Here is a 23,408-nt window from a genome sequence, read left to right on the forward strand (position 1 = left end):
TTCTCACCCTTCAGAACACGCCCTGTGGAATGTGGGGCAGCAAGGGAGGGTGGGGAGGCAAGTCTGATACCTCCCACAGCCTCCTGGGAATCTCTGGACTCCTTAAAGGGCTCCCCCTGGGGGCCCACCCGTCCTCCCTAGGGCCCTGAGGGACAAGCTGCGGTCAGAGGAGACAGAGGAGGTCTGCTGACATGCCTGAGGCAAAACCAGGTGGCTTTCAGGACTGCCCTCCCTGGGTGGAGATGCAGTCCCCTTTTCTGAATGGGGGCTAAGGGCTCCTCTGAAGGTTTGGGAGGATGGAATGTGTTCTCTGGGGAGGGAATTCCTTCCTCCTGTGGGGTGGGGCTCCCATATCTGTGTTGGGTGGGTGGGTCTCCTTCTCTGTCCGGTGAGGGCGTTCCTTTCTCTGTAGGGATTTGGGGGGCCCATCTCTGGGTGCAGATGAAGAGTCTCTGAATTTGAGTCCTTTTCTCCATAGGGATGGGAGTGCTGTGTATGTAAACCAGGAGGTCTTTGCCTGGTGATTGGGGTCCTCTACATTTGGGGACTGGGGTCCTCTCCATAGGGATCGGAGTGCTTCTCTGAGTGAGGACTGAGTCCTTTCTCTGTAAGGGAATGGAGTCCTGCTGTGTCTGGAGATTAGGGGTTCCTGTCTGTGCGGGGAGGAGAGCTCTTGTCTGTATAAGGATGAGGGGGCCTCCTTTCTATAGGAATCTGGGCTTCCCCACAAAGAAATTTGGGGGCCTTCTCCATATAGAGTTCCTTTATGTGCAGTTTGATGCTCTTCTTTGAATGGGCCTGGGGGCCTTTGTTGACACCGGGGTGCGTCTTTCTCTCTATGAAGAAGTGAACAGGAGAGATGCAAGTCCCTGGCAGGGACCCTCCTCCTCGGGTGTCCAGACCGCTGGCACCAGCCCAACCAGGCTGTGGAGTGGGGGTCCAACCCCTCACTGCAGCTGGGACACCGGTGGGCCGGGAGCCAGCAGACAGGGCAGGTGAAAGATGCTGTGGTCAGCACAAGGTGTCCAGTTTCCAGCCCAGGGAAAGAGCTAATTATACCCCCAGGACCCAAAAGGTCAGGGCCTGGTGGCCTGAGTGGATGGGGCATGGCTTGCCTGGGGCAAGGGGAAACCTGATCGCTCAGACGCTCAGGATTAGAGATAAATTTACACCTGAAGGGGCAGGACTTCTGGGTCTGAGGGAGGAGGGGCCTGGGGGCCTGGACTCCTGGGTTTTGGAGGAGGAGGGCGCTGAGCACTTGCTCAACCCTAAACGTCTTTTATCTCGCAGTAGCCAAAAAGGCCCCCAAGGGCAAAGAGGCTGCCAAACCAGCTCCCAAGGAAGCCCCCCCTGAGGAAGTTCCTGCAGAGCCCCCCAAAGGTGAGACAGTGTTCCTGTGGGATCCGCAGAACCTGGCTCTTCATCCCCCAGGCTCCCCTTGTCTCTCTGCACCCACCCTGCTCTCTCTCCTCGAGTCCTACCTCCAGAGCTAATCATCCTTCCCCTGCTCACAACCCGCCATGGCTCCCCAGTGCCTCCAGGTTAGAGCCCAACCCCTCAGCCTGACTGATTCATCACCGAGTTCTGCCCAGCTCTGGATGCCGCAGCCCATCTCCACACCTCTCCTACCCCTGAGCCGCTTTCAAACAATCCAGTCCACCTCCCTCCAGTTCACAAATGGGGAAACTGAGGCCCAAAGGGGTGGGGGAGACAGGCCAAGGTCACGCAGCCACCTGGGTGACACCTGGTCTTTCCCAAGTCAAGAGAAGCCACTTTGCTCCATGCTTTGGCATCAGAGCAGAGGGTCCCTAACGGGCTCTAAGCCCTGCTCCTTAAGTGGCCTGCTGCCCCTTCCCCACCCTGCCTCAGACCCCCTAATCCTGTCTTCTGAACAGAAGCCCCACCTGAGGACCAGTCTCCCACTGCTGAGGAGCCCACTGGCATTTTCCTGAAGAAGCCAGACTCTGTGTCGGTGGAGAATGGTGAGGGGGATGAGGGAGGAGGGGCTGGGGAGCAGGACTCCTGGGTCTGAGGGAGGAGGGTTTGGGGAGCAGGGCTCCTGGGTCTGAGGGAGGAGGGGCTGGGGAGCAGGGCTCCTGGGTCTGAGGGAGGAGGGTTTGGGGAGCAGGGCTCCTGGGTCTGAGGGAGGAGGGTTTGGGGACCTGGGCTCCTGGGTCTGAGGGAGGAGAAGCTCACAGTCCTCTCTGTAGTGTCTCAACGTTCCTGTCTGGCCACTCCCTCCCATCCCCCTCACCCACCCAGGAAAAGACACGGTGATCGTGGCCAAGGTGAACGGGAAGGAGCTCCCAGGAACACCAGCCATCAAGTGGTTCAAGGGGAAGTGGCTGGAGCTGGGCAGCAAGAGTGGGGCCCGATTCACTTTCAAGGAGTCCCACGACTCTGCCAGCAATGTGAGGACCCCGCGGGGACGCTGAGGGCCTATGGGCTACGGATGGAGGTTGTGCAGCCCCCACGTCTCGGAAGGCCTGTTGCCTGAGGCCTGGAGCCCCTGTAGATGGGAAACAGGACCTCCAGGGATAGAGGTTGTGCAGGCTACTTGGTGGAGATTGTGGGGGACGGCGGGGAGAATGTTTGGGTTAGGGCAGGGCGCACCTGGTCGGTCTGTGCGTTCCCAGAAAGGTCTCAGGGGTCAGGGATGTGGGCCTCCCCGGGGTCAAGCTCATCCAGGCATGGAGAGACAGCTGGTCCCTCCTGTGGGGCTAGAGTGAGGACACAGAGAGGGAGATGTGAGGCGGGCTCTGGGGGGGAGGGTGTAGGGTGGTGCTGGGAGCAGTCATGTGCACCCACACCCCTGGCCCCGGCCCCCAGGTGTACACCGTGGAACTGCACATTGCGAAGGTGGTCCTGGGGGACCGCGGGAGTTACCGCCTTGAGGTCAAAGCCAAGGACTTCTGCGACAGCTGTGCCTTCAACGTGGATGTGGAGGGTGCGCTGGTGGGGGTGGGGGAGGGGAGCAAAGGGTTGTGTTGAGGGGGTTGGGGTGGATGTTTCAGCCTGGCGTAGGAGACTGTGCAGATGTGGGGGGGAGATTTAGGGAGGCGGGGTCGGGGCATTCAAATTTGTGGAGACAGTCTACGAGCTTAGACCCCGAGGAGGTGTGGACTTGGGGGTGAGAGGGTGCAGGGTTTTTTGGGGGCCCAGCGAAGACTGAGAAGGTGAGTTAAGTAGATCCCAGGGTCACAGTGCACAGGCTTGAGAAAGTAGCCATAAGGGCTTGGGAAGCAAGGGTGTCCAGGTTTAGGGCGAGGGTGTTCAAGCTGAGTGGGAGGTTATTATAGATTTGGGGGCATATGTGTGGACCCCTGAGGGTGTACAGACTCTGGGGTCTACAGCCCCGGATGTGTGGGGCTTAAATATGGAGGACACAGGGAAGGCAGTTGCCCAGGCCTGGGGAGAAGAGCCTGCTGAGGAGGATGGGGGGGGGAGCGGCTGCTTGGGGTGAAGGGTGAGGGGGGAGAGGCTGCTCGGGGTGGTGCAGCAGCGAGGGAAACAGGTATCCACGCCCAAGTGACAGGGTGTGCTGATCCAAGACAGGGGGTCTGGGTGGAGGTTGTGCAGGCCTGGAGGGGCACTCTTGGTCTGAGATCAGGCCTCGCCTCCAGCTCACCTTCTGTCCCCCCATCTCCTCTCCCCAGTGCCCCGCGACGCCTCTGTGCAGAGTCTAGAAAGCTTCAAGCGTTCGTAAGTGATCCTGGAGCCTGGGAAGAGGTGGAGGGGGTGGTGGTGTCTGCTGGTGCCGAGGACTGTGGGAGTGTCTCCCCTGGGAGGGGGAACTGTGGGAGAAGGGAGGAGTGGGGACCCAGGGTGGGCCTGAGGGTACAGGACCTCTGTGGGGTTCTCACACCCTCTCAATGGCCACAGGGGCGAAGGGAAGTCAAATGATGCGGGTGAGCTGGATTTCAGTGGCCTGTTGAAGAAGAGGTAAGCCTACCCACCTGGCCTAGAGAGGGAAGCTGGGGACTCAAAGAGGAGGAGGCTCCGCTGCCAGCTCTGGACTCCCCGTTTTCCCCTCTATGACCTCCTGCATCTACCCATTCCCCACCCACCTGGCCACCTGTCCAGCCACCATTCACCTACACCTTTACCTCCAACTGCATCCGCTCAACTTCCTGTCCGCCAGTTCACCTACCTACCGACCCTTCAATCCATCATCCTCACATCCATTTTCCTGTTCACTTAGGCTCCAGTTCATCTGCACATCCCCCTGGTCACTCAGCCAAACACCCATCTATCCATTCTGGGGGGGGGGGCACCCATCCACTCACCAGTCTCATCCATCCATCCAACCAGCTACCTATGTATCCATTGACTAATCCAGCCATTCACCTGCCTGCCCATTTGCCCATTCATCTGCCCACATATCCATTCATCTGCCCACCATCTTCCCATCTGTCCATTCACTCATCTGCCATTACACTCAGCCACCCATTCAGTAACCCATCCATTCATCCTTTACCCACCCACGCCATAATCCCATTTCTGACCTATGGAGGCACCATCTACCCATCTTTCCACCACCCATCTTCCATGATCCATCTTCCTTTCCACGGGTGTGTCTATCTGCACCTGCATCTCTCTCTCAACTGAATCCGTTATCCCACCCGCCTATGTAGCCCCACATTCCTCTATCAACTCTTCACCTCTTCAGTGACACACCATCCACCCACATAGCTTTCCGTTCGATTGATCTACAAGAAATTGCTGTTCTTTAGGTGAAAATGATGGGATATTGGCAATTTTATGGTGTTCAGTATGATGCTTGTCCATTCGCTTGGTTATTCATTATCTGCTGGTCTACCCGTCCATTCTTCTACTCATTCATCTATCCCCATAACCAAATCCACAACAATCCTATTTACTGATAGATTCATCTCTTTGTCTTTACCCGGCTAACTACCTACCCGGCCATTTCCCCTCAACATATCCACCCAATTGCCTACCCAACCATTTGCCACCAACTCATCAGTCCGTCCACTCACCCAGCTATCCCCCATCCACCCATTCACCTATCTTCATGCCACCCATTCTCCACCCAGCCACCCATCCACGGACCCACACGTCCATCACCTTAGCCATCCATCAACACCTCGACCCATGTCTGTATTCATTTCCCACCCAGTGCTCTGTACATCATCCCAAATATTCATCAGTCCCCCTGTTTCCCCACTCATCTCTCCTCTTTTTGTTCCCTTCCCTTCCTTCCTTCTTTCCAGAGATCTAATCACTTTCTCACTCAGCAAACATCTTCTGAGGGCCTGGGCTGAGATCAGGGGACAGAGAGAAATTTGGGTCCCCGACATCGAGTCACGGATTGGTTTGGGGAGATGGGTCTGGTCCAACAGACACAGGCAGAGACCAAGGCTGTTTAGTGTGATCAGAGAGAAGGTCCCACAGGGGCCTTGAGAGAACCCAGAGGGAAGGCAGCTTATTGCCTGGGAAGACCAGGAGTGCCTCACAGAGGAGGGAGCTTTGGCTCCAGGTCTGAAGAGGAGTCCATCAGGAAGGGAAAGTAGGGAGGGGTCATCTGGGCAGGGAGACATTTTGTGCAAAGGCTGGGAGGCAGGAGGGGGCCTGGAGGATTCGGGTAAGGCAAGTAACATGCTTGAGTGGTTGTGGGGGTGGTGATGGCATGGTGGGTGGGGTCATGACTGTCAGGCTGAGCTGCTGGGGCTTCCTCCTGATGGTAGTGGGGGACCCATGGAAGAATTTTGAACAAGGAAAGGGTGGCATCTGATGTGGAAGTTAGGAGCCATGTGGGGAACAGGCTGGAGGGGAATGGGCGGAATGGAGGCCAGGAGGTCAGGGAGGAGGCTGAGGCCATGGTCCAGACAGAGAGGAAAGGGGTACCAGGCCCAGAGAGAGAGAGAGAGCAGTGGGTGAAGGCAGAGGAGGGCCAAGGCAGAGGGAGCACCTCACCTCCTAATCCTAACTACCCCTCCATCCCCCCTCCTGTGGCCCCTGCCCACTCTCCCTGCCCTCAGGGAGGTGGTTGAGGAGGAGAAGAAAAAGAAGAAAGATGATGATGACCTAGGCATCCCCCCTGAGGTTTGGGAGCTCCTGAAAGGGGCAAAGAAGAGCGAGTATGAGAGGATCGCTTTCCAGTATGGCATCACTGACCTCCGGGGCATGCTGAAGCGGCTCAAGAAGGCCAAGGTTGAGGTCAAGAAGAGCGCAGGTCAGCACTGCTCTCAGGGGAGCGGGGCCCTGTCTGGGGGATCCCAGCATCATGGGTATTGTATGTTTGGACCCTGGACCTATCTCTTGAAGGTCCCAATCTAAGCAGTAATAGAGCCCTGTTGCCAGGTACCTCCAAGTTCATGGGAGGATTCGTGACGTTGACCTTGGGAGAGCCCATGGTCTGGGGAGGGAGACGTGGCAGCTCTGGGGGCGACCAGGGCAGTGAGAACCTCTCAGCGCCATTCCGCCTGCATCCCTCCATCTCCAGCCTTCACGAAGAAGCTGGATCCAGCCTACCAAGTGGACAGGGGCAACAAGATCAAGTTGGTGGTGGAGATCAGTGACCCAGACCTTCCCCTTAAGTGGTACAAGAATGGCCAGGAGATCAAACCAAGTACCAAGTATGTGTGGAGGGACTATCCCGCGGGGAGTGGGGGGAGATCTGAGTCCCATAGAGGGCCCAGGTGTAAGGCTGACCACTCTTAACCCAGAAGGAGTACTCCCTCATTCATATGAAAAGTGCAAATACCTCAATAAAAAATTGACAAAGGAGGGACGCCTGGGTGGCTCAGTCGGCAAAGCATGCGACTCTTGATGTTGGGGTCATGAGTTCAAGCCCCATATTGAGTGTAGAGATTACTCTTAAAAAAATCTTTAGGGGCACCTGGATGGCTCAGTCGGTTAAGCGTCTGTCTTTGGTTCAGGTCGTGATCCCAGGGTCCTGGGCTGGAGCCCCACATTGGGTTCCCTGCTCAGCGGGAAGTCTGCTTCTCCCTCTCCCTCCCTCTCAAATAAATAAAATCTGTAAAAGTAAATAAATATAATCTTTAAAAAAATTGTCAAAGGTAATGAAAACGAATTTGGTTGAGAAGAAACCCAAATGGCCAATATGCTATGGAGTACACATTCAACCTTGCAAATAACAGCAACAACAATAATAATAATACAAATAAATAATAGTCTTTCTGCCCTCTAAATGGGCAAAGACTTTCCAAAATGATAAAACCCAGTGCTGGAGATGACATAGTGAAATAGGTACACAAATGCTGCTGGAAGGAATGGTACTTGCTAAATCTCTGAAAGGGCAGTGTGTTAAAAGTCTTTTCGGTTGTGCAATTCAAGGGATTTACCCTAAGACAGTTATCATGGTTATGCATATTTAGATGTAAGGATGTTCTCTAAAGCATTTGCTGTTGTAGCCCAAAATAGAAAACAACCAAAATGTATGATTCCTTACCTACATGCTGTGTAGTCACTGAAAAAGAGATTCTAAAATATAGACTAATATGGGAATCTGGTCAAGGTTAGCAAATGGGAAGAAGCATGGTTCCCATTTCTGCTTCACAAAATGTTAATCTACATATGTACCGATAGAAAGATTGGAAAGACAGAGGCTGAAATGTTTGCAGCAGTGATCTCTTGGGTTCGTTCTAGTTTTATTATTTTTTTCTTGGCTGTGTGTGTGTGTTTTTAAGTTATTTATTTATCTAAGTAAGCTCTCCATGCAATGTGGGACTCTAACCCAGGATCCCCAAGTTGGAGAGTCAGTGTGCTCTTCCGACTGAGCCAGCCAGGAGCATGTTGGATAAGATAAAAATTTAAGTTAGTTAAGGTACGGGTTACATTGCTGTAACAGAGTCCCTAGGTTACATGACTTTAAGTGAGAGAGAAATGTATTTCTAGCTGATTGAGGCTGGTAGGTCGACTTTATCCTTAAAGATTGTCTGGGGACCCAGGTTCCACATTTTTGGCTACACCCTTTCTTGTGGCCTTGTCCTCATTCGCATGATTGAAGCTGGGTCATGGGTACATCTGTGCCTGACAGACAGGAAGGGGGAAGGAGAGAAGTCCAGCGAAAGCAACTGAAAGGTGGAGATGACCTAGCAGTTAACGCAGGTCGAATCCACTCACATTCCATTGGCCCAAGTTCAGTGGCGCACCATCCCAGTTGCAAGGGAGGCTGGGAAATGTAGTTCTCTAGGTGGGTGGCTGTGTGCTACTGCTAAATGGAAGGGGAGGATGGATGGATGGGGGGCAGTTAGGATTTCCACTGTAGTTATTTAAATACTAGAAATTAGACCGTCTGTCCCCTCCTGCACAATTTAGCTCTGAGAGGGAGTGACTTGCCCTGAGAACTGATGGGCAGATCTACCCCAGGGCCGGGATGATCTCCAGGCTCTAGCCTGAGACAAGATTTTTGCACCAGGTACGTGTTTGAGAACGTTGGTAAGAAGCGAATTCTCACCATCCACAAGTGCACGTTGGCGGACGATGCTGCTTATGAGGTCGCTGTCAAAGATGAGAAGTGTTTCACTGAGCTCTTTGTCAGAGGTGAGGCTGAGATTTGGGCCTCAGCTTAGAGAGTGGGGCTCTGCAGGGAGTCCTGAAACTACTGACCTCTTGTCCCTTGGTGTCTCACAGAACCTCCGGTCCTGATTATCAAACCCCTCGAGGACCAGCAGGTGTTTGTGGGTGACCGGGTGGAAATGTCAGTGGAGGTATCAGAAGATGGCGCCCAGGTCATGTGGTAAGTGAGTCTGGATCCCTGAGCCCACAGCTTCTTTGCCTCAGCTCTGATCTTTATGAGCCCTCTTAAAGATTCTGAAGAACTTTACCCAGTGGTCACCAGAAGACCTCAGCCTTTCTCTATAAATCCTGACCTTCACCCATGACCTCTTCCTGGAACTTCTGACCTCTACCCATCTCGTCTTCTTCCAGGTCCTTTTCCCGATCCCTGTTATTTCAGATTCATTTACTCATCCGTTCAACCAGTCATCCATCCTTTGGTCCGTCCACTCATGTATCCATCCGTCTGTTCATCAACCCATCCATCACCCCATCCATTTATGCCATTGGTTCATCTGTCCAACCATCCATCCATCCACTCACCCACTCACCCACTCACCCACCCATCTCCTCATCCATTCATCCATCCCCACATCTATTCACCCATCCAACAAATATTTATTGAGCACCTATTTTATGATGGCACTCTTCAATGTATTAGAGATATAGTGGGGAGAAAATATATCAACATGTCACCCACCGTTTAGAGTTTATAATATGATAAACTTCTGGGGTGTATGTATAGGTGACAGAGACATGCGTTCGTCAAGTCATCATATGAATAAACATAGAAGTTCTGTTTTTACAAGTGTTTCAGAGGAGCACTAACTGAAGCTATAACCACTTTTTAATAGGGAGAAGTGACTCAGGAGGTCAGGGAAGGCTTCCTGGAGGAGGTGACAATGGAGTTGAGATTTGAATGATGAGGAGGTAGAAAAGAAGTTGGAAGGGAGGAGTTTCTCAGGCAGGGAAGTACCATTCAGAGAGGCCACAATACCTGACATCTCTCTGGGACTCCAGGACTCCCTCCATGCCCTGACATCTCCCAATGACCTTTTTGTGTCCCTTGACCTCCAACTGGGACCTCGCGACATCTCCCTGTGGTGTGTGACTTCCTGTGACCCACTATCCCACCTGTGACCCGTCTATTCAAGATGCTTCTGCCAACTTGAATCTCTCCTCCCTCCTGGGACCGCCCTTCTGACCCTTGACCTCTGCTCAGAACTGTCTCTCTGGCCCTCACCCTCTGATATCCAGACCCAGGGCTATGCGGTCCCTCACTTTTCCCCTTCACATCCCCTTCACCTAGGATGAAAGATGGCGTGGAAATGACGCGGGAGGATTCCTTCAAGGCTCGATACCGCTTCAAGAAGGATGGGAAGCGTCACATTCTCATCTACTCGGATGTGACCCTGGAGGATGGGGGCCGCTACCAGGTCATGACCAATGGTGGCCAGTGTGAGGCAGAGCTCATCGTGGAAGGTACGGGGCCTCCAGGTGGGGTGGGGGCCGCACTGGGTCATGCTCCTCCTCACAGCTCAGAATTGCTCAGGCCCTGGGGCGCCTGGCTGGCTCAGCCGGAAGAACGTGTGACTCTTGATCTTGGGGTCATGGGTTTAAACCCCAAGTTGGGGGTAGAGTTTACTTAAACAAATAAACAAAAAAATTGCTCGGGGGCGCCTGGCTGGCTCAGTCAGTTAAGGGTTCAACCCTTGGTTTCTGCTCAGGTCATGATCTCGGGGTCCTGGGATCGAGCCCCGTGTCAGGCTCTGTGCTCAGCACGGAGTCTGCTTGTCCCTCTCCCTCTGCTTCTGCCCCTCTGTCTCGCTCTCTCAAATAAATTAATAAATAAAATCTTTAAAAAAAAGTTGCTCAGGCCCCAAATCTTGCAGCTGTTCCTGACTCCTCTCTTGGCCTCCCACCGTGCATTCAATTCACCAACGAGTCCTGGCTGCTCCCGCCTCAGACGATATCCGGGACCTGACTGCTCTTCCCCACCTCTGTTGCCCTCACTTGCCCCAGGCCTCCATCCCTCATGCCTGAACGCCCGCAGTGGTCACTGGGTGCCCTGTTCCCATGGCCCCTCTCCTCCCCCACTCACACACACACCGGCCAGAGTGAGCCTTGTAAAATATAAGTCAGATGGTGGAAACTGAGCACCCTGCCGTCCAGGGCCCAGGTCACTTTCCTGTTGTGTAAGATGTCACCCTCTGCACTGGGGGAAGCAGGCTGAAGGCCACACGGGACTCCATGCACTACTTTTGCAAACACTTGTGTATCTATAATTCCTTAAAGAAACAAAAAAAAAAAACCCCAAACCAGGGTATTTATGAACCAAATCAATTACGGTAGGTCTATATGTAGCCCTAAAAAGACAGTTTGAAACATACTGATACAGAAGGATTTCCAAGATCCTGCATGGCTAGGTGAAAAAGCAAATGTGTTACAACTTGCAAGGAGGAGAGGAGAGGAAGGAAGGGAGGGGGGGAAGGAAGGAGGGAGGAGAGAAAACCTATACACCTATTTGGTTTCATAGCGATCAATTGAAAGGATAGTGCCTTTGGAGAAGGGAGGGTTGGAGGTGGGTAAGTGGGAGATAGCCCCTCTAGTATCTAAATCCATTTCCTTTATTTTTAAACCATGTAAATGCATCATTTTGTTTAAAAAAACAAGTATATATTTTTTAAGATTTTATTTATTTATTTGACAGAGAGAGAGAGATCAAGCAGGGGGAGTGGCAGCCAGAGGGAAAAGGAGAAGCAGGCTCCTTACCGAGCAGGGAGCCGGATGTGGGGCTCGATCCCAGGACCTGAGCCGAAGGCAGATGCTTAACTAACTGAGCCACCCAGATGCCCCTTAAAAAAAAAAAAAAAAAAAAAAGTCAGATCCCAGCCGTCTTCACAACACTCTCTATTGGCTCCTGCCTGGCTGGAGTCCTCTCTGGGGCCCCCTAGGTCTGTGATCTGGCCCCGTCTGCCCCTGCCCATCTCATCTCCTACCATGTCTGCCTGGCTCACTGCACACTGGCCTCCTTGCTGTTTCCCACACCAACAAGCCTGCTCTGCTCCACAGGGCCTTTGCACACGCTGTTCCCGCTACCTGGGGGACCGTTCCGCATTCTCGCATGGACTCTTGCCTGCCTTCCCTCAGGCCTCATCACTCCCTCTTGTTATACGTTTCTGTGTTTTGCTGTTCACCGACCGTCTCCCCACTAATACGTGAACTCCATGAGGCCCGCGGATGTTTCTGGGTTGTTCGCAGCCCTGTCCCCAGTGCCTGGAACAGTGCTCGGCACAGAGTAGGTGCTTGCAAATATCTGTGGGCTGACTGGAGTTGCGATGGCCCCATATCCTTCTGTCTCTGTCTAGAGAAACAGCTGGAGGTCCTGCAGGACATCGCGGATCTGACGGTGAAGGCCTCGGAACAGGCCGTGTTTAAGTGCGAGGTGTCTGATGAGAAGGTGACAGGCAAGTGGTACAAGAATGGGATCGAGGTGCGGCCCAGCAAGAGGATCACCATCTCCCACGTGGGGAGGTGCGGAAGAGACTGTGGAGGTGGCGGGGGTGGAGCGGGGTGGGGCGTGTGTGTCAATCAGCTACGGCTGCAGAACAACGATCTCTGTACTTAGTGGTGTAAGGGGAAAAGGGTGTATTTAATCATGAGTCTGCGTGTTGGTTGGGGGCTGGCTGATCTAGGATGGCCTTTCTCAGGCCTCTGTGGTCAGGCGAACGTCTGCTCTGCTGATCTTCCTGGGCTCCATCAGGACCACGGCCAGGACACCTGGCCTGCCTCTGCTCTGGTCCATGCGACGTCTCATCCCCCAGGAGGCCAGTCCTGGCATATGCCTGGGGCAGAAGCAGGCATCCCGAGAGAAAGCAGAAGCAAACAAGGCCTCTGTGGCCTGGGCTGGGAACGGTCCCATTGTCACCTCTGCCACAGTCTCTTGGGCAAAGGAAGCCACAGGCTGCAAGGTCTTATCACAAGGAGCATGGATACAGGGAGGGGAGAAGTTGTGTCCGTATTTGCGAACAGTCTCCTACAAAGTGGGGGAGACGTCTAGCTGGAGAAACGAGGGACTGGAATTCAACAGGTGGCACAGGGACATCGAAGAGAAGCATCTGGTAATCTGTGGGGTAGGGAGAGCCACCATGACACCGGTAGAACGGCGCGCCCGAATACGCTTCTGCCCCAATACAGGGGTGAATTGCATTTCCTGACCATACCTCTTGCCAGAACGTAGGCTTTCTCCGGGTTCTGTGTAAGGAACCCTGCCTGCCGGTGGTGTCGATAATTCTGAGAATGAATCCTAGCGCTAATTGGGCATTTATTATGTGCCAGGGAGATTTTTACTTGCTTTACAATATCCCCGGTGTAGATTGTTATCATTATGTCTGTTTTACAGGTGGAGAAACTGAATGCACAGGGAGCTTAGGTGACTTGCCTAAGGTCACACAGTTAATAAGTGGCAAAGCTGAGATTTGAACCCAGATGCTAGCATTTCAAAACTCAGAATAAAAATGGTGGGCATGGGGGCACCTGGGTGCCTCAGTTGAGTAAGCGTCTGTCTTCAGCTCAGGTCATGATCTTGGGGTCCTGGGATCGAGCCCCGCCTCGGACTCCCCACTGAGTGGGAAGTCCCTCTCCCTCTGCCCCTCCCCCCGCTCATGCTCTCTCTCTCAAATTAAAAAAAAAATTGGTGGGCATGGGAATATAGATTGCACTGAGATGGTGTTTCTTTGGGCAGCTGACTGGCTCATTCGGAAGAGCCTGCGACTCTCACTCAGGGTTATGACTTCGAGCCCCACACTGGGTGTAGAGATTACGTAAATGAATAAACTTAAAAAAAAAAAAAGATGTTTCTCCGTGGTGATGCTCAGGCTGGCCCACCTGACCCCTGCCTTGTCCCCCCAACCCCTTAGGTTCCACAAGCTGGTGATCGATGACGTCCGCCCTGAGGATGAGGGAGACTACACCTTCGTGCCCGATGGCTATGCCCTGTCCCTCTCGGCCAAGCTCAACTTCTTGGGTGAGGCTGCCCCTCTGTGTTCCCCAGCGGCCAGAGCACCCACCTTCCCAGCAGGCCCCGGATGCCCTCCTTTAGGATTAGGTTTCCCTAATGTGTATTAGCGGTGAGAGCAGGCATCTGCTGATCTCATGGGAGGAATCAGAGGAGAAGATGGAGAGAGCACTGTGTTCTGAAGTGTGTCCACCTGGGAGGAAGGGCAGTCATGGGCCTGGACCCATCCCCAGCCCCCTAGGTCCCTGGGTGATGCCAGCTCTTCCCCTCAGCCTCTGGGGTGGGAGGGTGGGATAAGGGGCCCACTGGGCTTAGAGCTAACTGTACCATCTTCTCGTCCTCCAGAAATCAAGGTGGAGTATGTACCCAAGCAAGGTAAGGACCAGGGGCTCCTGTGATAAGCTGAGGGTCTGGACTCCTGGGTCTGAGGGAGGAGGCTGGGGATCCTGACCCCTGGATCTGGGGGAGGAGGGACCAGGGGCAGGACTCCAGGGTCTGAGGGAGGAGGGGGCTGAGGGTCTGGACTCTTGGGTCTGAGGGAGGAGGGACTGGGGACCTGGACTCCTGGGTCTGAGGGAGGAGGGACTGGGGACCTGGACTCCTGGGTCTGAGGGAGGAGGCTGGGGGTCCTGACCCCTGGGTCTGGGGGAGGAGGGGCTGGGGGCAGGACTCCAGGGTTTCTATGGCTGTTAGAGCCCAGCTCTTGGGGACCCCAGCTTGCCTTGGTGGGGATCGGGATGACCCAGCTGCCCACTCCCAAGTTCCCCAACATCTCTTCTCTACCACTAGAGCCACCAAAGATCCACCTGGACTGCTCAGGGAAGACCTCAGAGAATTCGATTGTGGTTGTGGCTGGAAACAAGCTGAGGCTCGATGTGTCCATCACCGGGGAGCCTCGTCCTGTCGCCACCTGGCTGAAGGAAGATGAGGTATGGCGAGCTCCCCCCAACCCCCGTGCCCTGACTTCTCTGCTGGACAACTTGAGGCAAGTGGCTTCCCCTCTGTGAGCTTTAGTTGTCTGTAAAATGAGAATGAAGATCTTTCTTCAGAGGGTTGTTCTAAAGACTGGAGATTATATTTGTCTATCACATGGTACAGGCCTGCCACATGGGGGGTGCCCCACTATCCAGCCATCCAGCCATCCAGCCATCCAACAAATATTTTTACCTTGTACATTCCAGGCCCTGGACAGTTCAATTTTTTTTTCTCTCCTCTGGGCTTCAGAGTCCTAATCTGTAAAATGGTTAGACTTGGCTCAATCTTCATTCATTCTTTCAGTCAGCGAACACACCCCCTGAGGCGTCCTCTCTGCAGGGCTCTGTGTATAGCACTGAGGATACGACCATGCGGAGCCTTCACTACGGAGGGAGGCAGACATGGGCCCAAGCAATCACAGTCCAGGGTGACCAGGGCTGAGATAAAGGGAGATACTGGAAACTGTGAGACTTCAGGGTGTAGGGCCATCACTTTCAGCTGGGGGCTTCCAAGATGGCTTCCCAGAGGAGGCGACTTCTAGGCAAGTCCTAAAGGATGAGTAAGAGTAGAGCAAATAGAGGAGTGGGCATGCCAGATCTTGGGGATTTTAATGAAGGGTGGTGTTTGGAGGACAAGGAAGGCGACGGGGAAGAAGGGTAAGGCTGGGTGTAGATCCAACGGGTCCTCTTGCGCTGGGTCCAAGGCCTTGTGTGTTGTGGCGTGACGGGTAGCCGCTGGAGGATTTTGAGCCGTGGAGGGCAGAGGCGGTCTGGCCTTGGGGAGAGGTGGAGCAAGGCCATCCCGTGGCTGTGTCCAGGTGTTCACGGCCACCGAAGGCAGGGTCCGCATCGAGAGTCATGCAGATACCAGCAGCTTCGTGATCGAGAGTGCCGATCGAGCAGACGAGGGCCGCTACACCATCAAGGTCACCAACCCCTTGGGCGAGGATGTGGCCTCCATCTTCGTGCGTGTTGTGGGTGAGTAGAGGGAGCTGAGGGAGTGAGCCAGGGGTGGTTCCCTGAGGCCCTGAGGGACCCCCTGACCATCCTGCCTCCGACAGATGTCCCAGACCCCCCGGAGGCTGTACGTGTCACCTCTGTTGGAGAGGATTGGGCCATTCTTGTCTGGGAGCCACCCAAGTATGACGGGGGGCACCCAGTAACCGGTGAGTGCCCATATGCCAGAGTTCCCATGACCTCTGACCCCTCCTACTCCCCCTGCCCTGCCACCCCAACTATCCCTTGGTCTTGGAGAGTTCTTAGCATCCTCTGTGATCGCCCTCTGAGATGTTCTCCATCTTTGATGTCTTGCAATTCCTTTGGTCTCCCACTCATTCTTTGCTTCCCAACGACCTGGGGATCTTCACTTTGGCCAACAACGTAGGGTTTTCTGTGACCCCTGACTCCCGATTCATGACTCATGACTGTTCCTGACCCCCAACCCCATGACTGGTGACTGCTGACTGCTCTGTGACCCTGAGACCAACCCAAGATTCATGGCCTCAGACCTGTCTGGGTCATGGGACCTTTTGATGTGCCTCTCACTGCTCCAACTGACCTGCAAGCCCATAGCCTTCCCATGAGCACTCACTTCTGTTTGGGGGGCCATCCAGGTTACCTCCTGGAGCGGAAGAAGAAGGGCTCTCAGCGCTGGATGAAGCTGAACTTCGAGGTCTTTACGGAGACCACCTATGAGTCCACCAAGATGATCGAGGGCATCCTCTACGAGATGCGGGTCTTTGCTGTCAATGCTATCGGGGTTTCCCAGCCCAGCATGAACACCAAGCCTTTCATGCCTATTGGTGATGCTCCTCTGCACCCTCCCCAAGCCCCTGTCCACCTCCAACCCCTGCCCTGCCTGTCGCTGATCTCTGACCCTACACCTGGCCTTTGACCCTCAGGCCCTAACCAACCTCCTGACCTCTTACTGACCCAGCATATTAGTCACCAATCTCTGTGATCCTAGACTGTGCCATTGCCCAAATACCTCACGGGCCTCTGACCTCTCAGACTAACACTTCTCCCTGCTCCTGGAGACCTCACCGTCCCTTGATATATCTTGTTGTTTTAATGACTCATGATGACACGTCTTGGCTCACTGACCTCTGGCCCACCATATTGTGTCCTTTCCTGATCGGTGACTTCAGCTCTGATCCCTGCCCCTCCCTGTGACCACTGACCCCTCATTTACCTCCACTTCCCCTTTCCCTTGATTCTTACAGCGCCCACAAGTGAACCCTTGCACCTGGTGGTGGATGACGTGACTGACACCACCACCACTCTCAAGTGGAGGCCTCCAGATAGGATTGGGGCAGGCGGCATCGATGGGTACCTGGTGGAGTACTGCTTGGAGGGCTGTGAGTGGCCCCATCAGGCCTGGGGGGGGCACGGTGGCTCACACAGAGCCCTGGTGGGGGTCCAGTCCAGGGGACTGCAAATAGGGCAATGCAGGGAGAGCTCTCTGGTGGGGTGGGCTGCCCTGGTCCTGTGTCTTTACTTGCATGAGTCCCTGAATGGGATGGCTCAAGCCAGGCCCCCATTGACCAGCTTGTCCTCTTTCCCTCCCTTTCTCCCTCCCATCCTCCTTCCTCCTTTCCCTTTACCCATCTTCCATACAGTAATACCTTTTCATCCATCCATCCATCCATCCATCCATCTGTCCTTCCTTCCTTCCTTCCCTCCCTCCTTCCTGCTTTCTTCCCATCCCTTTGCCCACCATTGGCCATCCATCCAACCATCTGTCTATCCATCTGAAAATCTTTGGATCAACCAACCATCCATCCATCCTGTAACATATTTTCCATCCGTATATTTATCTCTTCTCCACCATCTTTCTTCCCTCTTCCCTCCTTCCCTTCCACCTCCTTTCCTTCTTTCCATTCATTCATTTCCCTATATGACCATCTAACTATCTGTCTACTGTCTCTCCATCTTTCTGTGTATCCATCCATCCATCCATCCATCCACCCATCTTCCCACACATCCAACTCTCCATCCTCCACCGAACAAACATGTATTGAGCGCTGGACTCCATGCCAGGCCCAGTGCCACGGCTATGGGGATACCTGCGACATGGTCATCTCACTGGGAAGACAGGCGTGATCATCTCAACACCATATCCCAGGCCTTAAAGCAAGACAGACGTGGGTTCCTATCCTGCCCCTACACTTTCTAACCCTGTGACGTTGGCAAGTCTCTGAGCCTCAGTTTCTTCATCTAAAAACGGGCGAAGACTGTTGCCTCCTTGACAGGGTACAGTGATGACTGCATTTGATAATGCATGTAAATGATGGATGGTTGGACTCTCGTCAGCTTCTTCCCTCTTTCTCTTTCCAGCGCTCTTTACACCATTCTTGCCCTTGCCCATCCCTCCCCGATCTGTGCCAGGCCGCCGTGATGTTTCACGCTGGTGGTTGTTGGTCTGACCCACACTGGTTCACCAACCTATGGCAGTAAAACCAAGATGGAAGCCAAGGAGGCAGGAAATCTAAGAAGCTGTCTCTAACCACCACCCCTGATTCCCTACTCCTCTGAACCTTGATTTCCCCATCTCTAAAATGGGGATCACATAGGACAGAGGCAGAAATTAATGAGCTAACTAACACTTGTGCCACCCTTCCAACCTGGTCATAATAAGTGCTTAAATAAATGTCAGCTACCGCTGTTCAGTGTGGTGGTCCCAAGGCCCGGGAAGGGACAACCAGCGGAGGGGCTCCAGGAAGGTGCCCCAGCACTGCTCCTCTTTTGTAGCCGAGGACTGGGTCCCTGCTAACACGGAGCCCATAGAGCGCTGCGGCTTCACCGTCAAGAATCTCCCCACAGGAGCAAAACTCTTGTTTCGGGTAGTGGCGGTCAACATCGCAGGGCGCAGCGAGCCCGCCTCCCTGTTCCAGCCTGTCACCATCCGGGAGATCGTGCGTAAGTGCCTCTGAGCCCGCTCTAAAGACCAAGTTGCTGTCGTCTGGCCCGCCCTTGCCATGTCATCATTAGGGCCTCCCCCCCGACCCCGCAAGAACGTCCTCGCTGCTGTCTCTCTGTCCCTCTCTCGAGTGTCCCCCAGCCCAGCACTGAGCCCGCGTTCCTGTGTCTGTACCCCCAGAGCAACCCAAGATCCGGCTCCCGCGCCACCTCCGCCAGACTTACATCCGCAAAGTGGGGGAGCACCTCAACCTGGTCATCCCCTTCCAGGTGTGCCAAGCTGGGGTCGGGCTCGGGGTCAGGGCCCAGGGCGAGAGACCCGGGCTGACCTCTCTGCCCCCCATCCTTCCGCTCCCCCCGCCCAGGGAAAGCCCCGGCCCCAGGTGGTGTGGACGAAGGGCGGGGCGCCGGTGGACCCCGCCCGCGTGCTCGTGCGCACCAGCGACTTCGACACCGTGTTCTTCGTGCGCCAGGCGGCGCGCTCGGACTCGGGAGAGTACGAGCTGACCGTGCAGATCGAGAACATGAAGGACACGGCCACCATCCGCATTCAGGTCGTGGGTGCGTGGCCAGCTGGGGCAAGGGGGAGGCGCTGCGGCCCCAGGAGCCGCGAAGTGAAGAGATTGGGACGGAAAAGAGGGTGCAAGGCGGGGATGGGGCCAAAAGGCGAGGAAGTGGGAGTGGGGAAAGGCCTAAGCGGTGTCAGAATTCGGGGACCAGGTGAGGGGGCAGAGGTGGGGAGAGATGGGGAGAGGAGGTGAGGGGCGGGCTTCTGACAGCCGCCCCCCCTCCATTCCAGAAAAGGCAGGACCAGCAGAGAACGTGATGGTGAAGGAGGTGTGGGGCACTAACGCGCTGGTGGAGTGGCAGCCCCCCCGAGATAACGGGAACAGTGAGATCACGGGGTATTTTGTCCAGAAAGCCGACAAGAAAACCATGGTGAGAGACCAGAAGGGCCTGGGGTGGGGCCACAGCGGGGAAAGGGAAACCGAGGCTTGGAGAGATTGGGAGTACGGGCTGGGGCTGGGAGGGAAGCCTTTTGACTGAAATAGGGTGCGTGGTGGGTTGTCTTTCTTTTCTTTTTTTCTTTTCTTTTTAACTAAGGTGAAATCCACATAAAATGAAGTATTTTAAAGCTTTTAGTCCATTCCCACTGTTGTGTCACCAACCCATTTAGTTCCAAGACATTTTCATCTCCCCAAAAGGAGACTCCGCACCCATTAAGCATTCACATCCTCCCACCCAGCCCCAGGCAACCACTGATCTGCCTCCTGTTTTTATGGGTTTACCTACTGGGGACATTTCCTATAGATGGGATCATCCAATATGTGGCCTCTCGTGTCTGGTTTCCTTCCCTCGGTGTTTTCCGGATCCACGCACACTGTGGCGTGGGTCGGTGCTTCATGCCCTCCCGGGGCCGAGTGACAGTCCATGGTTTGGATCTACCACGTTTTGCTTCTCTGTTCGTCTGCTGGCGTTGTTCCCACCTTTCAGGCCACTGTGAGCAGCGCTGCTGGGAACAGCAGGTTGTCTTAGCGGGACGCACGCTTCGGTGTGCTTTCCTCACCGGGCCCTTCTTGTGTCTGTGTCCCTGCGTCCAACTCTCCCGGCCCCTTCCCTCCCCCCCAGGAGTGGTTCACCGTCTACGAACACACCCGGCAGACCTCCTGTACCGTGCCTGACCTCATTGTGGGCAACGAATACTACTTCCGCGTTTACAGCGAGAACTTCTGTGGGCTCAGTGACTCACCTGGCGTCTCCAAGAACACGGCCCGGATCCTCAAGACGGGTACTGCCACCCCACTCCATGGGGTCCGGTCTCCTCTCTCGGCTGGGCTTCTACCTTGACTCCTCCCCCCGCCCCCAGACTCAAAGCTGATGGCACCTGGTGACAGAGGAGAGGCAGTCAGGGCCCAGATTGGTCACCTGACAGGTGTATCTCGCCTTTCCCAGGTATCACCTTCAAGCCGCTTGAGTACAAGGAGCATGACTTCCGAACACCTCCCAAGTTCCTGACGCCTCTACCAGACCGGGTGGTCGTGGCTGGTTATGCTGCTGCTCTCAACTGTGCCGTCCGAGGCCACCCAAAGGTGCCGAGTGGGCGCATGTGTGTGCATGACCCTAGAGGGACATCTTCGCTCAGATTCAGCCATACCCGCTCCTTCTCGCCTGACTTCTCTCTCTTCTGTTCATGGAATTGACTCACTTTTAACCCACTTCCTGCCTCTCGCCCCTTCAATCAGAGCCCAAGTCTCAGATCATTACACTCTGGCTTCCCTCGGAAACGGAAAACTTCGGCGGGAGTTGGGGGGAGGTCTGAACCTCCAGGGCTCCCTCCCTGGCACCTTCTGCCCCGTCCAGTTTCCCGGCTGCTGTTGGGAATGTGAACACTTGAGCTCCAGCGACTCACCTGGACCAGGAGCTGGCAAACGAGGGCTCGCGGGCCAAATCCACCTGCCAGCAATTTCTCTAAGTAAAACATTATTGGGACGTGGCCTTGCACGCTTCAGTACTGCGTGCGGCCGCGGAGACCACAGAGCCGGCAAAGCCTGAAATATTGACTGCCTGGCCCTTTACAGATGAGGTTTGCCGACTTCTGGTCCAGCTCCAAGTTTTTGGCTTCAGCCCCCATAGGCACACCGTGAATTCATTAGTTCACCTCCTCCGTCTACATCTGTCCACTTTATTTGCTAACTGTACTCATTCATTCATTCTGCACATTTACTCACCTCCCAGCCCATTCATTTACTCGGCTCATTTATTCAGTCCATTTGCTTATTTACATCACTCGCTCACGCAGTCTGTTTATCCTCTCAACACACATTTTCAGAGGCTGTGTGTGCTGGTGAATTGGACAGGAAGTTCCTGGATGTTGGGGGAGACTGACGTGAATCCAAAGTCATGCAAATGACTATAAGACCGTGAAGGGTGGGGTGCGTGTCAGAGTCCGGAGGGTAGTTGAGAACGTACAGCGGGCATTCCTGCTGCAGCCTAGGGGCCCGAAGCCACGCCTGAGCAGAGACCTGGAAGATAAGCTGGCGCTGATTAGGGGAAAAGAGGAGGGAAGAGCAGTATTGGAAGAGGGAACAGCCAGTGTGCCAAGGTCCTGAGGTGGGAGCCTGTCGGGTCTGTTTGAGGAAGAGCGAGGAGGCCCGTGTGGATGGAGCGGAGGGAGGGAGCGGCAGGATGGGGGTGAGGGCAGAAGGGTAATGGGACCAAACCATGTAGGGTCCTGTGGGCCACGACACAGAAGAGGAGACTGAGGGTCAGAGAGGAGAAATGACTGGTTCAGGGTCATCCAGTCAAAATTAGGTGGCAGCACAGCCGGGAATCGAATCCAGGCCTGCCTTCCAAAGCCCACTTTGCCATCACCCAGGGACCTTCCCTAAGCTGGCCTCTTCTCCCACTGCCCTCGACAGCCGAAGGTGGTCTGGATGAAGAACCACATGGAAATCCGCGAAGATCCCAAATTCCTGATGACCAACTACCAGGGAGTCCTGACGCTCAACATTCGCCGCCCGTCCCCCTTTGACGCGGGGACTTACTCCTGCAGGGCGGTCAACGAGCTGGGGGAGGCACTGGCCGAGTGCAAGCTGGAAGTCCGAGGTGAGCACCCTGCCTGGCTGCCCCTCACGCGTGCTCTCACACAGCTACCCGGAGGCCCCGTGCCGAGGGCAGAGCGGCGTCAGCCCCGGGCCCCTAGGTGTGTAATGGGGAAGCCGGATTCGGACCCCAACAAGAACGAAGCAGGGTGACATGTACGCAGGGCGTTGTAGGGGTGGGGATGGGGGAGCACCTGATGCAGCTGGGCCAGTCGTCTGAGGAAGTTTTCCAGAAGGAGTTGAAGGACAGATAAGAGGTGAATGAGATCGAGAAGAGTTGGCAGATGATCGCCAAGGCTCTGGCAGGCCTGACCTATGGGGGGAGATGTGCGGGCACCCAGAAAAATGCCTCTCCTCCCCAAGCTCTGTCCCTCCTGTCTCCTCCTGTCTACCCCTCAGCCCCAGCTCCGATCACCTCTTCCTCTGGAATTCTTGCCCGGCCTTCTCCCTGGCCTCTTTGCCTCTCATCTCTCCCTCCAGCCCGTGGCCCTCCCCAGGCTCCCCAGCAGCCCTGAAGCCCCTCAGCCTGGTGTCCGCGGTCCTGCACCTTCTCCCACATGTCCCGCTCTGGCCTCATGTACCCCCATTTTTCTCAACACTGTTCCAGCCACACCAAGCTGTTGGCAGTTCGACAAACCCATCGTACTTTCTCTTGTCCCTGGGACTTTGCACATTCCATTCCCTCTACCTGGAATGCTTTGCCTTGCGTCCTCTGCCTTGGGCTCCAGCCCATCAACATCTGCCAGTCAGGGCTGACTGGAGAGGCCGCTACCCAAGTCCCTCAGATGTGACTGACATTAATATGGGCTTCCAGGGTCCGTCCCCAATTGTGACCCCCCCTGGCCCTGATGACCGCCCAGAAGACAGAAGTGGCCGTGGACCCTTAACAAGCGAGACCTTCCCCAAGCCTTACTGGCTGTCATTCTGAACACTGCTCTTCCAGGCTGACCCAATTTCTAATGTTTTGCTATCCTCTTTATTAATTACTGAATCAGCTTGGAAATATCCCTACTTTATGATTCCAGTGACAGCTTGTCACCAGCAGCTGCTTAGAAATCCCATCCGAGTTTGGGGTTCAAAGCTACAGGAATCACAGGCCCTATGACAGTGGTTTGACTGCCCCACCGAGATGTGACGTGCTCCCCCTGCTGGCCGCGTGAATCCAGTAGGCAAAAGGGCCTGGGGTGGGGCACAGGGACTTGGGAAGCCCAGCCCACCTAACCCACTCTTCTCTCATTTCCCCCACAGTGCCACAGTGAGACCGTCTTCCATCTGCCAAGATAATTGGCCACTGGGTCCTAACCTGGACCTCCCTGAACACTGTTTCCCTTTCTAGAGTTACCACTGAGAAAA

At 54.8% G+C, this 23,408-nt stretch overlaps 1 protein-coding gene across 1 annotated transcript; it reads left to right on the forward strand.

Annotated features, from left to right (window-relative positions):
- Window positions 1–191: 191 nt before the first annotated feature.
- On the forward strand, window positions 192–23,408 carry MYBPC2 (myosin binding protein C2). The gene is made up of 28 exons (XM_008684576.2): window positions 192–210; window positions 1,291–1,380; window positions 1,896–1,982; window positions 2,263–2,411; window positions 2,830–2,947; window positions 3,657–3,702; window positions 3,883–3,942; window positions 6,003–6,196; window positions 6,467–6,599; window positions 8,405–8,529; window positions 8,620–8,725; window positions 9,854–10,026; window positions 11,913–12,078; window positions 13,464–13,570; window positions 13,907–13,936; window positions 14,351–14,490; window positions 15,354–15,513; window positions 15,597–15,701; window positions 16,149–16,337; window positions 16,758–16,892; window positions 18,286–18,453; window positions 18,635–18,723; window positions 18,819–19,014; window positions 19,253–19,392; window positions 20,083–20,242; window positions 20,407–20,543; window positions 21,873–22,059; window positions 23,304–23,408. The coding sequence occupies exons 1-28, from the start codon at window positions 192–194 to the stop codon at window positions 23,312–23,314; spliced, it is 3,420 nt and encodes a 1,139-aa protein (XP_008682798.1). The 3' UTR covers window positions 23,315–23,408.

The sequence above is a fragment of the Ursus maritimus genome, unplaced genomic scaffold (assembly GCF_017311325.1).
Source record: "Ursus maritimus isolate PB19 unplaced genomic scaffold, ASM1731132v1 scaffold_19, whole genome shotgun sequence".
NCBI lineage: Eukaryota > Metazoa > Chordata > Mammalia > Carnivora > Ursidae > Ursus > Ursus maritimus.